The 14,717-nt window shown below is 43.4% G+C and overlaps 1 protein-coding gene across 4 annotated transcripts in view; it reads left to right on the top strand.

Annotated features, from left to right (window-relative positions):
• The first annotated feature begins 297 nt into the window (after positions 1 to 297).
• LOC124138403 overlaps positions 298 to 14,717 on the top strand; it is a 30,792-nt gene continuing 16,372 nt past the window's right edge. Inside the window, exons 1-3 of one of the 4 annotated variants that reach the window (XM_046505036.2) lie at positions 298 to 767; positions 11,123 to 11,221; positions 13,986 to 14,203. In XM_046505036.2, the coding sequence (XP_046360992.1) occupies positions 678 to 767; positions 11,123 to 11,221; positions 13,986 to 14,203 (407 nt within the window). In that variant the 5' untranslated portion in view covers positions 298 to 677. Of the gene's footprint in view, positions 768 to 3,739; positions 4,059 to 11,122; positions 11,222 to 12,900; positions 12,987 to 13,985; positions 14,204 to 14,717 lie in introns of those variants that run through there. The other 3 variants (XM_046505034.2, XM_046505035.2, XM_046505037.2) reach the window with 3 other exon arrangements.

Below are 14,717 nucleotides of genomic sequence, written 5' to 3'. Positions count from 1 at the left end.
TAGGCAGAAACAATGACACAATAAAGACTTTGAGATCATATATCAGTGATTTTGCAAGAAACAAATGCAGTATGATTTGATTTATTTTGGTTAGGTCATTGTTCTATATTTTATATTTACCATATTTGAAACATCTTTAGGTCATTTTGGATGACAATGTCCCAGAAAATGAACCGATGCTTGTCTGGGGCGACTAACGCGACCAGAGTCGTTGACTTGGTTGATGCATGTAACCGTATCCCAATGGTACAGATCGATGCTCATGATGTCAATCACTGGATTGTCTGGTCTAAACTCGATTATTTACACATCGACGTCATATGGCTGCGATATTGCTGAGTGTGGCGTTAAACAACAAACAAACAGACAGACAAACATTACAACCTGAGATGGCCTAAAAAATTAAGGAATTAGGGTTTTTTTTATCCGTCATCGAACTTTTGTACTGGTTCCTTTAACTCGAGCGCTTTGAGCCAAAAACAAATAATATGTTATCGTCGTGCCGCCAAGCAAGAGTTTCTCATGAATATGCATATCAGACGTAGTAAGATTTATGTCTGCTATTTGATTGGCTGATAGCCGATATTGACCATCGTGACACTTCGGGATAGCAGACGACATGCAATATCGGAAAACACACAGCAATGCCAAATATATCTGTCGATTGAATGTTATGAATGGCAAACTGGTTGCTCTTCGAAAGTGATTTCCTGCACAATGAGTTGCTGCTCCAGTGGCAGTGGTTTCAATCCATCAACCGATTGTTTGTAAGTACTTATGTCTTCCAATCTCCATGATTGTATTATAGGCGATAATTAAATGGCCGCCATTACAATTTACCACTGATTACTTACTTGCAAGGCTTTCGTTACCTCAACATAAGATTCATATATTGCTATGGACATTATTCACGCGGTGCGAATCTTAAAGTGAGTGCGTAAATATAGTAGCAATATTCCAGCTATATCACTGACGGGGACACCAGAAACTGGCTTCACACATTGTACCCATGTTGGGAATCAAACCCGGGCTTTCGGCGTGGCGAGCGAACGCCGAATATCGTGAAGTTTATACATATTGACGAACGCCTGCTCCTGGAATGAAGTGAATAGTTTGTCTTGTGAAAGAAAATACTTTTTCACTTTGTCAGTGCATTTACACTTGTATCTGATCCTTTTATAATAAAGTTTATATATTAGGTGGAGGCGACTATGCTTGTCGTAAAAGGCGACTAACGGGATCGGGTGGTCAGGCTCGCTGACTTGGTTGATGCATGTCATCGATCCCAATTGCGTGGATCGATGCCCATGATATTAATCACTGGATTGTCTGGTCCAGACTCGATTATTTACAGACCGCCGTCATATAGCTGGAATATTGCTGAGTGCGGCGTAAAACAACAAACCAACCAACCAACCAAAATATATTAGGTGGATTTTATTCCAAAGGCCGAAGGGTCAGTGGACGAAATATATATATGATGAGACTCGTACGTGGTATAAGTTGAAAGCGCTAGCCGATTAAAACTGTGTTCAATCTTACTCCACTGATTTAATCATTACTATATATATATATTACATAAATAAATATGTTATATAAGTGTTTCCAAAATATTGCAGATCGATTGCAAAAAGGACAAAACAGCTTTCGAAATTCGCTCTAGTCCTCCAGCCCGAGACTACAAAAGTGTATGCTGAAGACAAGTAACGAATACAATGATGGTAGTCCTCGTTGAGTAGGGGCATTTGAAGGCTACCTGTTCACAAAATAACTACTACCACTACCACTACCACTACCACAACTACTAAAACAACTATAAAATAAAACAATATACATGTATACAACACAAAAAGTGCATCAAGGCTGCCGAACAGCCTGACAGTGTTTATATATTCTGGTGTAAATGTAAGTCCCTATCAATATAATATACTTTTGAAATAAAGGACCGGTTAGGCCATTTTTGTCCCACTGTATGGGGAGGAGAATAATGGCATTCACATCGCTAATTCTCTTTCTCATTATCCTACAATTATGACACAAGGCCCAGCATTAGCCCCTATTAAAGTTTAATTCACAAGGGCTCGTGAAATAATGTTGTATGACACTACGTCCCTGAGTGTCCAGTGGGAATTTCTATAACTTTCCACTGAAGTGATCTATCGATCACGTCACTTCATAGTTACAAGAACATTTTCAAGAAGAATTTTAGGATTCCGCATTTTGTCATATACAGGGCTGCCGAATTATCGTAAAGAGGTGAGGTGAGGTGAAATTGGGTTTAACGTCGCGTCCAAGATTATTGCACTTATATAGCGACGTGCATGCACGTGTGTGTGTGTGTGTGTGTGTGTGTGTGGCTGCTTGTACTAGTCCGGACTGATGCCGATTTATAGTGCTAGCTCACTGAGATACCATGCCGCAGTTTAACATGAATACCCCACTCAGACACAGTATACTGACTCCGAGCCGACCAGTCCTTGTTTTAGCCCCTTAATGTCGAACGCCAGACAGGGTAACAACAAGTACCATCTTTTAACGTCTTTTGGTATGACGCGGCCGGGGATCGAACTTATCGTAAAGACAGGAAATAGGATATTTTCAGAAAAAGTTGAAAACAAATAGTATGCCTCAATTACGTATCATGCTGTAAGATTGTTGTATGTATTTCATTGGCGACCAAACTAAATTTTGTTGCTGGTAGTATGATTTATATCACAATTGATCGATGAGAATTTTCAAATTAATAAGGCGAGTTAATTTAAAGTCTGTAAAAGAATATCAACAAAATGGTTACCTGCGATTTTTTCTTTGATACCACGAGGCCTATGTAAAGCTGTAAGTTTACAAGAAGGAACCCCCCAGTTGTATAACTAAACATGCTAATATAGACAGATTCTCTATTTTATTTACAGTGTTAATGAGTCAATGGCCAAAATGAGTACTTTCAGGATTTATTTACCCTCAGCAATCATTTTCATGATGCAAACACATTTCCGACCCAAATATGTTTGAAACACCTGGTGCAGTGGACAATTCTCTTGCAGAACTTGCCTAGTTAAGTAATTTTTGCGAAATATTGAAAAAATAAGAAAAAACCCTTTCATGAATCACAACCACAACCCACTGATTTGTCCTCAAAGGGAATGTGATATGTTCCGGTAGTAGGTCACATGCAGCCCATCGATATGTACAGAGGCAGATCCAGGATGATAAAAAAGGTGGGGGTCCATTTGGGCCATTTTATTAATCATATTACTTTAACATCCAAACAACATGTTATCATGGTAGGAAATGCTCATACAGAATATCAGATGTACAAAAAGGGGTGATGGCCACCCCCACCCCCACCCCATCCCCATCCCCACCCCCATCCCTCGATCCGTCACTGGATGAAACATGCTTCACATCATTGACCTATCCAAGAAACGGAAACGACCATTGCATTTCTAAACAAAAAATTGATCCACTGACCATATATCTCAGAAACTCACCAGGATAATAATTTCTCGGGTTGCTTCTTAAGCTTGTATAAGTATTCAGATCTGTATTATGTAACGCTTGATTCTATATATTTCTCACGCTGACCCAAACTGTCCTTATCAAATGAGCATGCGATTCATATGCAAATTACTTAGCGCATGCTTTTGGCGAGCCAAAACGGTCTTCTTCATTGGTGAGTGACATGTCGTTTACCTGGCCACGCTCTGAAATCGACATCGATTGGCTATCGGGTGGGAAAGTAGTTTGTACTAATCCGGGTAACTTTGTACCCAGCGTTCCTGGTCAGATAACAGACCCTGTTACTCAACTCGTTACCTGCTATGTCGTCCAAGTCGGACAACGCGAATGACAGGGCTATTGATGAAAACAGCTCGACTTCAACTAACGAAGCGGGCGATGGTAAAGACATGCGAATACCGTCCATATTAGACAATAACTCATGCCACGAAAGCACTGACGATGCGACCAGTATTTGCAGTGAGGGACTATTTCTCGAAGAAGTTTATTACACCCCAAGCACAAGCACCCCACAAGCTTTGAGCCCCTCAGATCCATGGGTGAGTTGAAAAAATAAAATATATTCTGTAAACATACCTTTCACAGTTCCATAAGCTTCGTCCTTGAATGTATCCGGAAGTGCTCTCATGTACACCCCCCTGATACATGACACATGTTGCCCAATCGCGCCCTGAAAATATGTCCAGGTGTAACATGTCCTATTTTCTTGATCGCTACTGCCGACGGACTAATCAGAAATGTGATGCTTTTCTTTATGTATGGAGTCAGCTGGTTGCTGACGTGTATTTATGAATATCATTACAGAACGTATTCCTAATATGATTCATATTGAACAATACAGACTATGTAAAGAGGTGATATATTAAATATCACATACTACAGTTCCAAACATATAAGGATGTGGGTTGGATGTCAAATATGTTAATGTATATATACATTTGAATTTGTCAAATCATTAATTACTAAAACGTAAACAAATAGCCGAAACATAAACATTGAGATCACGACGCGTTTATTATGATCAATGGGGGGACGATGGGAGCTCTTCCAATCGATATGTTAGTTTTGTTCACTACCGAACGCTGTTTAATATAAAATGGTTCCCCGCAACCTGTACTGGTCGTATAAAGTTTTCAGGAAGCGACCAAATGACAGACTGTGTGACTGGTTGATTGCGTGTATTCTCTTCCGGAAGGCGTGGATTGTTGATGACAATATCAGTCATTGGATTGTCTGGTCCAGCGCTGTTATTTAATTGCTTGCATTGTAAAATCCCCGATGCGTTGATTTCGTGGAAAATGTGCAGGTCTGTTCACCTAAAACTAAGATTGCTCGGAAAGCACTAGATCGGAACCGGTTAGTTCCTAGTGTGGTCTACCTAGGGAGCACGGGTGTCTCAGTCATCTAAGGCGTCGCTATTCGCTTTTCGGTGTTGCGTCTCTTGGGCTCGCCAGAAACCCATGATCTTGGTTCGAATCCCAGTTTGTCCCGATTATGTTTCTCGGTTTCACCGAAGTGGTAAACGTCTGAGATCTGCTTCACTCCACATTAAGCAGACACGCCGTGATATAACATGAATAATGTTTAAACCGGCGTTAAACCCGACTCACTCATAGTGTGGTCTCCTTTGGGCACGCCAGAAACCTATGATTGTGGGTTCGAATCCCGGTTCGCCCCGATTATGTTCCTAGGTTTGTCAGCACCATACCCGTGCTCGTGGGTTTCACCGAACTGGTAAACGTCTAAGACCTGCATCACTTCGGGCTTTCCTCCCACATTAAGCTGACACGCCGCGATATAACTGGAATACTGTTAAAAGCGGCGTTAAACCCAACTCACTCACTCACTCACCTAGTGTGGTCTGTCACATACATTCCGCAACCCTGTCGCCTTCATCTGTACTATGTTTTTAGAACAGCCATTATTTCGAGCGGACAAGGTTATTATTTTCCATATGTTTTTAAAAAAAAATCCCAAACGAACCCGAAGATGCTCTCCACAATATCAAATGATCGGTCCCTTGAGATAAATTAGACGGCAACATTCTTACTGAAATCAGTAGGCAGTAGCGAAACCATTCCGCGAGAGATTTTGTGACCTATACATACTTAATTCACAGATGGGTAGGGGCGTTTTGGTAACCTGGTGGTTAAAACGTTCACTCGTCACGCGGGGAGACCAGGGTTCGATTCCCACGTAGGTACAAGGGTGAAGCTCATTTCTGGTGTCCTGTGTCGTGATATAGCTGGAATAATGCTAAAAGCGGCTTAAAACTACACTCACACACTCACAGACGGGCACTGCATCATCTCAAATACTACTCCCGAGTCGACATACATTTTGTTTTTCTTTCATTGGACCGGGATGACAGTGGGTTGAATCAAAGTTGTACATATCAGCGAGCTGACGCAATTTGACATTCACCCCGTGGGGATCCCGGGTTGGTCCCCAGTAATACAATATGCTGTTCGTTAAGGGCGACCAAGTGGATCGAGTGATCAGGCTCGGTGACTTGGGTGAGTACGTGTCAATACACCGACGGCGTGGATCGTTTCTCACAGCATCAATCATTGGATATCACATCTTCATGGATGGCGAGGGGCGGTCGGGTAACCTAGTGGTTAAAGCGTTCGCTCGTCAGGCCGAAGACCCGGGTTCGATTCCCGACATGGGTACAATGTGTGAAGCCCATTTCTGGTGTCCCCCGCCGTGATATTACTGGAATATTGCTAAAAGCGGCGTTAAACCATACTCACTCACTCACTCATGGATGACGTTTGGTGTTAAGCCTTTTTTCCTCAAGTACTTGATCATTGCACGTTCCTTGAGTTTGTCCTTTTTCCAAAGGTCACTTGGTGCCCGCTAATTTTACTGACTTGTCACAGCGAAACAATTTGCTCAACCGACTCAATCTCTGTGCGGATATGCCTCTATAACATCATTTAATGTCCACAACAAAATAATTCACCATACACATTACCTTTTGTGTGAGACTTTTCAATCAACACTCGTACATGTTTTGTTGGTTTGTTGTTTAACGCCGCTCTCAGAAATATTCCAGCTATATGACGGCGGTCTGTTAATAATCGAGTCTTGACCAGACATCAACCAAGTCAGCGAGCCTGACCACCCGATCCCGTTAGTCGCCTCTTACGACAATCATAGTCGCTTTTTACTGCATGCATGGGTTGTTGACCTATTCAAACCCCGATATTCACGAGTCGACACTCGTATAAGGCAGTCCCCAGCGTGTCGTTCGAAGCGCGAATGAATAGAACGGTGGTGAATGGTTGATTGCGTGCAGTTGTACCGGCGCGGACGGCATGGGAGGGTGCTCATAACACCCATCACTGGTTTGTCTGGTCTAGACTTTCGTGGGTTTCACCAAAGCTGTAAATATCTGTGACCTACGTCATTTGGGGCTTTCCTCATGCTACCACGCCGTGACATAATCAAAATACTGTTCAAGCGACGTTAAATCTACTCATTTACTTACATTGAATCAATCTGTATCAAGCTGTGCGATGATGCATGCACATTACGTGTCACTCGGTGAAAGCCATTTAGATGTGAACGCCATGTAGATATGTCGTAATGATGTGTATGTGTGACGCTCGGGTGATCGGAGATGATATTCTAATCTGGAGTGTGTGTCGGGTAGCCTGGTGGTTAAAGCGTTCGAACACCGAATACCCGGGTCGATTCTCCACATGTTACAATGTATGAAGTGTATTTCTGTTGTCCTCTCCCCGCCGCTATTGTGCAGAGTTGCGTCCCTTGGACACGCCAGAAACCTATGATTCGAATCCCGGTTCGCCCCGATTATGTTTCTAGGTTTGCCAGCACCATACCCGTGCTCGTGGGTTTCACCAAAGTGGTAAGCTGCATTCAGGCTTTCCTCCCACATTAGGCTGACACGCCGTGATATAACTGGAATACTGTTAAAAGCGGCGTTTAACACAACTCACTCACTAACGTAACAATAACCCATCTCTCCATAGTTTCGTGGAGAAATAGCAAACCGAGTCTATAAGTTCTGCTCCAGAAACAAACGTCACAACCAAACTGGGTAACCGACTTGTTTCGATCAAATGTAAGAAAACAAACGCATAAATTGCCCTTGAAGCACAGGGTTACCTGGCTTTCCTCGCACATCAAGCTGACGCGTCATCACATCACTTTAATATTGTTCAATGCGGCGTTAAACCAAACTCATCAGCTGGTTGATACATGAAGGTTTGTTGTTTTACGCCGCACTCTGAAATATTCCGGCAATATGACAGCGGCGCCTATTTCTGGATTGTAGGTCGGGACACTGTGAATTTCGTTAATCTCTTCCGGTGCATGACAAAGTTATTGACAAGGCATTTGGCTACCTTTATAAGAGAGTCATGGTTTCCGAAACCGAACGACGTAAATATGGGGCGGTGTAAGCGTAGTGGTTAAAGCGTTCACTCGTCAACCCGAAGGCCTGGTTCGGTTGCCCAATATTGCTTACAGCGGCGTATAACCATATTCACTCACTGACATTGTAAGTACAAATTCACCGTGTCGCCGTGAAACCTTGCACCACATTTTCCATGAGTATTCTGGGCCAGAATGGATTACCAGTAGTTGAACCAATGCTTTTATGTGGGACGAAGACGAGGAGGCACTGGTGACCCACTTTTCCAAGGCCCCGGAATTCGCTGTACAAAGTGAAAAAGAATTGCAGATCCGCTCCGATTATGATGCTTGGTTTGTAAGCATCATACCTGTATTAGGTGGTGTCACAAAAGTGGGGGTCGGTCGGGTAGCCTAGTGGTTAAAGCGTTCGCTCGTCACGCCGAAGCCCCGGGTTCGATTTCCGACATGGGTACAATGTGTGAAGCCCATTTCTGGTGTCCCCTGCTGTGATATTGCTGGAATATTGCTAAAAGCGGCGTAAAACCATACTCACACTCCCAAAGGTGGAGAACGTCTAAGAGCTTGTGTGTTTGTGTGTGCGCGCGTTGCGCGAGTTAATCTGGACTTAATGCCGGTTTTATAGTGCTTGCCCACTGACATACCATGTAGGGTACAGAATCAGCAAGGCCATGGCAGGGAACTGTTCTTTGATGACGACAAGGCCTAATACGAATATTCGCTCACTCACTCTGTGAACAACTCGCCGTTATGTGACGTTTATCACTCGCTCATTCTTCATGTGCTTATACGATTGGCGTCTTAACGCACTCTTCATGGCCCATTTACCCACTTTCTTAGTTGGAGTCATACAAGGTATCATCCTCGATTATCAAGGGTATTGTGTCTCCAGTTTGTTAGGAGATACAAGGGTGACAACCGAGGATGTTAACGTATGTATACCATTGTACTGAAAGGAGTTAAAGACCAACCGATTCTTCAGCAACCCATGCTTGTCGTAAGAGGCGACTAAAGGAATCGGGTGGTCAGGCTCGCTGACTTGGTTGATGCATGTCATCGTACCCCAATTCCGGGGATCGATGCTCATGATGTCAGAAACTTGATTGTCTGGTCCAGACTCGATTATTTACAGACCGCCGTCATTTAGCTGGAATATTGCTGGGTGCGGCGTTAAACAACAAGAAAATATCGGTTTTTTTCAGTAGATCGGTGGTTTCGTAGTCCAGTGTTTCGCCACGAATCTGGTTCGATTCCGGATTTGGCCATTCTTTGATGTCCTCTCTGATAAAACTGTACTAAAACGGCAAAATGTAAGAGAAATTATTGCCCAAGTCACCCTTCAGTATCTTGTCAGTCTTTTGTGCAGGGGATTGACTTTGAAGCAAACGACAAGTGGGAATTGTTTTTCGTACAAAAAACACTGCAGGGAGAATAAACAACGAGGGGCATACTAGGCAATTATTGTATGATAAACTACTTCTACCGGTCGTTTACTTGTTTAACGAGATATGAACATTATGTACAGTCTCTTTAAGGATTTAAATAAAATGTACATACAAGCTTTAAAAATATATGTGCCCGTTGTTCCATGAGGATGACTCCCTGAATACAATCCGACCTCGGCCATGTCGGACAAGTCCATTATATGAAAAGGGGGATAACATTTGGTATTTCCCGCATATTCTCACAATCTTCTCGTCGATTGTCTGTACCTTATTCTCCAAATACCGATTGGGGTGCGGTAGTTCGACCATTGCGTTTACGTTGCCCAGCTCCATCTAATGGGAACAACTCAACTCACAAGACACTTACCTCTCAGAAATGACGTCGTCGTTGCGAGTTCGAATCTCCAGAAATGACGTCATGATAGAACAATGTTTTATCGTGGAATAAACAACGCTTTGTTCTTAATTGTCTAGAATTTTAATCGGTGACATAGTGTTGCTCACACCATCGACTACTGTGTCAGTGTCGGATTTGTCTGTTGATTTCTCTATCTTCACTTTAACAATGACGGTGTCAACCTTCTCTTATTGACCATTCCGGGGACATGGAAGGCGCCGCAACTCGCTGTGCCAGAAACCTATGTTTGTTTGTCCCCACCATATCTGTGCTCTTGGGTTTCACCAAAGTAGTAAACGTCTGAGACCTACATCACTTCGGGCTTTCCCCCCACGTCAGGCTTACACGCCGTGATATAACTGGAATATTGTTTAAAGCGGCGTTAAACCAACTCAGTCACTGACCGACCATTCCGTGGTTTACAACCGGCCGTGGTATAATAGTTATAGTGCATATAACTGCGCCAACTGTCTCAAACTCACCATTCTGGGTTTAAAGCCGACTGTGGTATAACTGTTGTATTTCTCTTTACCGCATAAGCCATTCATAACTTTTAATGACGACGAATGCCATTGGACGACACGGCATTTCCTTGAAATGTTATCCAAATGAGTCTCATATTGTCAAATCGGTTATTGTTGGAAGAGGTGTGCGTCGACCCTGAACGATAAATTGGTGCATGAGATATACGAAATATGAATTACCATAATGAATAGTTGTAGAATTGTATACTACCCCACTTTTGATAGGGATATTTTTTATCTTTCTACGATACACAACACTGATCATAATATGTCAAACATGATACTGATTATCAAAAGTTGAGTAGTAGAGTTGGCAATACCTTGCGGCATCGCATCGCATCGCATCGCATCGCATCGTGAATATGTGTATGGTTTAAGTCTGTGTGTGTGTAAAACAATTTTCGCTGACTTGATCGATGCATGTCATCGTATCCAAATTGCATGTCAATCACTGGATTGTCTGGTCCAGAATCGATTATTTAAAGACCACCGTCATTTAGCTGGACTATTGCAGAGTATACTAAACAACAAACAAAGTGGTTGTCCCGGGCTTGTGGACCAGCGCGTATTTCAAAGGGTGTTCACAGGCCATCGTGATACAACAGTTGTATTAGACATTGGCGTAAGGCAACAACTACACATTCACTCCCAAGCATCTGCTGTGGTGTGGTAGCCCCAACTGGAAAAGAATCCATGAAGTATTTTTCAAGTTTTGGGTCGCACAAATGTTGAAGTTAAAGAATTTCTAAGTTCACCACTAACAGCGGCGTAAAACCATACTCATTCTCTCGCCCACTCCTGCCTATCGTGCGTCTGTTGTTTGTCTGCTTCAGGCCGAACAATCACCTGGTTTTACGAATGGTTACCCCGGCGTACCCCCCACAGTCAACAGCCGAGCTATCCCACCTGGCCGGGATACTCCCGAATTGAAGGTAGATTTATTAATAAGTATTCCTGTTGTTTTTCTACAGTAGTACACCATTTTTATATTATAGGTGAGGTGAAATGGGGTTTAACGTCGCGTCCAAGATTATTGCACTTATATAGCGACGTGCATGTACGTGTGTGTGTTTGTGTGGCTGCTTGTACTAGTCGGGACTGATGCCGATTTATAGCGCTAGCTCACTGAGATACCATGCTGCAGTTTTACATGAATACCCCACTCAGACACAGTATACTGACTCCGAGCCGACCAGTCCTTGTTTTAGCCCCTTAATGCCGAGCGCCAGACAGGGTAACAATAAGTACCATCTTTTAACGTCTTTTGGTATGACGCGGTCGGGGATCGAACCCCGGACCTTCCGCTCTCCGGACGGACGCTTTTAATATTATAAAAGCTGTAGGTTATTTAGCTTCTATACAATGCTCGGCTTCTGCTGTACCAGAACAATTAACACCTCACCAACCATTTCAGTTCCTGTCGAGAATAATCTTCGGAACTATCAGCTCCGTGGTGTAGTTATAAGAGCGTCTGGCAGGAGAGCGGAAGGTCGGTGGTCGCGTCAGACCAAAATACGTCAAAAGATGGTATTTTTTATTACCGTGCTCGGCCTGGCGTTCATCATTGAGGCGATAAAGCAAGGACATGCCGGTTCGGAATCTGTACAATGTGTAGGGGTATGGTAGCCATGATATATCTCATGCAGTGGCTAGCACTAAATCCGGCATGTCAGGACATGCACGTGCAAACACGTACGTACGTCAGCGCAATAATCCCGAACGCGACGTTAAACCCAATTTCACCTTGCCGTTCATTATCCTACTTCTATTAATGAGTGTGCGAATGTTGGATTATGCAGAGCTGTTGCGGTTTCCACAATTGAGTCTGCATAAGCAGGCAAATCCTTGATTTTTACGATCCACCCCTTTGGGGTACAATGACACATTCAGCTCTTGTCCCACTGTGACTACCCCGTCCTCATTGTAGTCGGCCCTTACCGCATGTACAGGGTTCTGGAGACCTACACATGATAACAGGGTTGGTTAATGCCTTCTTTGGTGCAATCCAAATCCCCATCCATGCCTCAAACATGCTGTTGTAGTATTAACTCGAACAACCAATTCCATCACACTCGAACTGGCTGATCTCATTGTCGTTACGAACGCCTCCATGGTCGAGTGGTAGAGCGACCGCCCGGAGAGCGGAAGGTCCGGCCGCGTCATACCTAAAAGACGTTAAAAGATGGTACTTGTTGTTACCCTGTCTGGCGCTCGGCATTAAGGGGCTAAAACAAGGACTGATCGGCTCGGAGTCAGTATTCTGTGTCTGAGTGGGGTATTCATGTTAAACTGCAGCATGGTATCGCAGTGGACTAGCACTATAAATCGGCATCAGTCCGGACTAGAACAAGCAGCCACACACACGCGCATGCACGTCGCTATATCAGCGCTAATATCTTGGACGCGACGTTAAACCCCCATTTCGTCTCACCTCACCTTATTGTCGTTACAGATTATGAAAGTTTCAAGTAGTCAATACGATCGACATTTGGAAAACATTCCACGGATTCACCGTTAGAATACGCCCGCATTTAATTTGCACGTGCCGTGCGGCTTTGTACAAGCGCGTGATCGAACACGTGCAGACAGTGATGTCTGAAAAGTGTTACATGTACGCTCTGACAGCAGTTCGAAGGGAGTTGCTCGTGATACGAACACTCTAGAAACGTGACGCTTCAGCAGAAAATGAAATTTGAAGTAGGTGTGATCGTTGACTTTCTATCCTATCATTGTGCAATTTCTCCAGTATCTTGTCAATATTTGCCCAGTCAGCGTTAGAAATTGGCACTAGTCCCGTAGTCCTTACAAAACTGCCGTTTCAGACGCGCTTTTATTTAATTCATAAACTGGCGCCAAGTTTGCCCCTCAATGTGCTGCTTGATATTGTGATCTGGTAGTTTATACAGCGTGACATAATGTTCACGATGGTAACAGTTGATATGTGTGGTATAAACACTACAAACTACACGTCCATATTTCGGTATATTCTTGTATCCATGACAACTCAACGGGTGGCCCAGTCGTCTAATGCGTTGCATTTCTTGGGCACGCCAGAAACCTCTGATCGTGGGTTCGAATCCCTGTTCGCCGCGATTGTTTCTAGGGTTGTCAGCACATACCCGTGCTCGTGGGTTTTCACTACAATGGTAAACGTCTGAGACCGGCATCACTTGGGGCTTTCCTCCCACCGTAAAGCTGACATACCATAATATAACTGGAATACTGTTTAAAGTGGCATTAAAACCAACTAATTCACTCATTGACAAGACCATGTAATAAAATAAAACAAATAGAAATAAAATAAACATAATACATGTTAATTAAACAACGTTACGGGAAGTTAGAAGCAAGCAAACTTAACAAGTTGCACATCAGCTGGGAAGTTAACGTGACTATTTTGTTACCAACTGAAAGTAACTTGTGAGGCAAGGTATGAGTATAAAGAAGGTATCAGCCTTAATCACAAGGGGTGTATCAAAGTAACGATAAACGATGAAAGAAAACGAAGAATCCACTCAACCCATTCTTGAGGGATAAAAACACAACAAAATAACTCATTTTTTTACAGTATTGAAAACAAAATAAGTTACTCACTTGTTTTAGAAGTTGTAAGTAGCGCACTATGAAAATATTCCCGAAATCCAATTGTCACTGAAAACGGTACGGTTTAACCTATGGCCATATATTTGTTCCCAGATCACAGAATCAGAGCTCAAGTCACTGGTTGTGGCGGACGGGCAGGAAAGCGCTAGACTGCGCGAGCTCATCGGCCAGGTTGTGCTGGAGCACGAAGTGCACGCCTACAGGCACGAGGAGACATTCGATGCTTGCAACAACAACGTGTATCAGCTGATATGGATGAAAATGACCGTGCCAGCCAACCAAGAGACTTTGAGTCTCTCCACCTCCATTAGGTAAAACACGGCGCGCAGTCAAGATATCCTTCGACCTGATTGGTTGAAAATAGGCTTATGTTTGCTTAAGTTTTGCAGCTTCCTTTAAAACCAGTTTTGATGGACAAATCGTTTCAAAGCAAATGATGATTTAATCATAATACGGTTTTTATCACTTGTTTTTCTGTTTACCCGTTTTGAATATTTATGACTTGATTTTCAGCAACGAGACACCTTAGCGTTGTTGGCATGCATAATTTCATGAACCCGTGAAGATCCGGGGTAGAATAGGTATAAATGGGGCCTTTACACAGGATGGCGACCTTTGTGCCTCCCGTGTGCGACCATAGAATTTGCCAGTTCGTCGTTGGAGGCTCAAAGGAGGCAGAATGGTTGCCTAGGTCGTTCCTAGGTGGTTCACAGGAGGTTCAGACTTCGCCATGGACGCCATGGTCGCCGTGAAGTTTTGAACATGTTCAAAACAGTCGCACAAAGGTCGCCGAGGACGTTGATTGCTCAAAGGAGGCAGAAGGGA

The sequence above is a fragment of the Haliotis rufescens genome, unplaced genomic scaffold (genome assembly GCF_023055435.1).
Source record: "Haliotis rufescens isolate VD_foot unplaced genomic scaffold, xgHalRufe1.0.p SCAF_8, whole genome shotgun sequence".
Lineage (NCBI taxonomy): Eukaryota > Metazoa > Mollusca > Gastropoda > Lepetellida > Haliotidae > Haliotis > Haliotis rufescens.
Note: the sequence above shows the minus strand (reverse complement) of the source record. Positions and strands in the feature narration are given on the sequence as shown.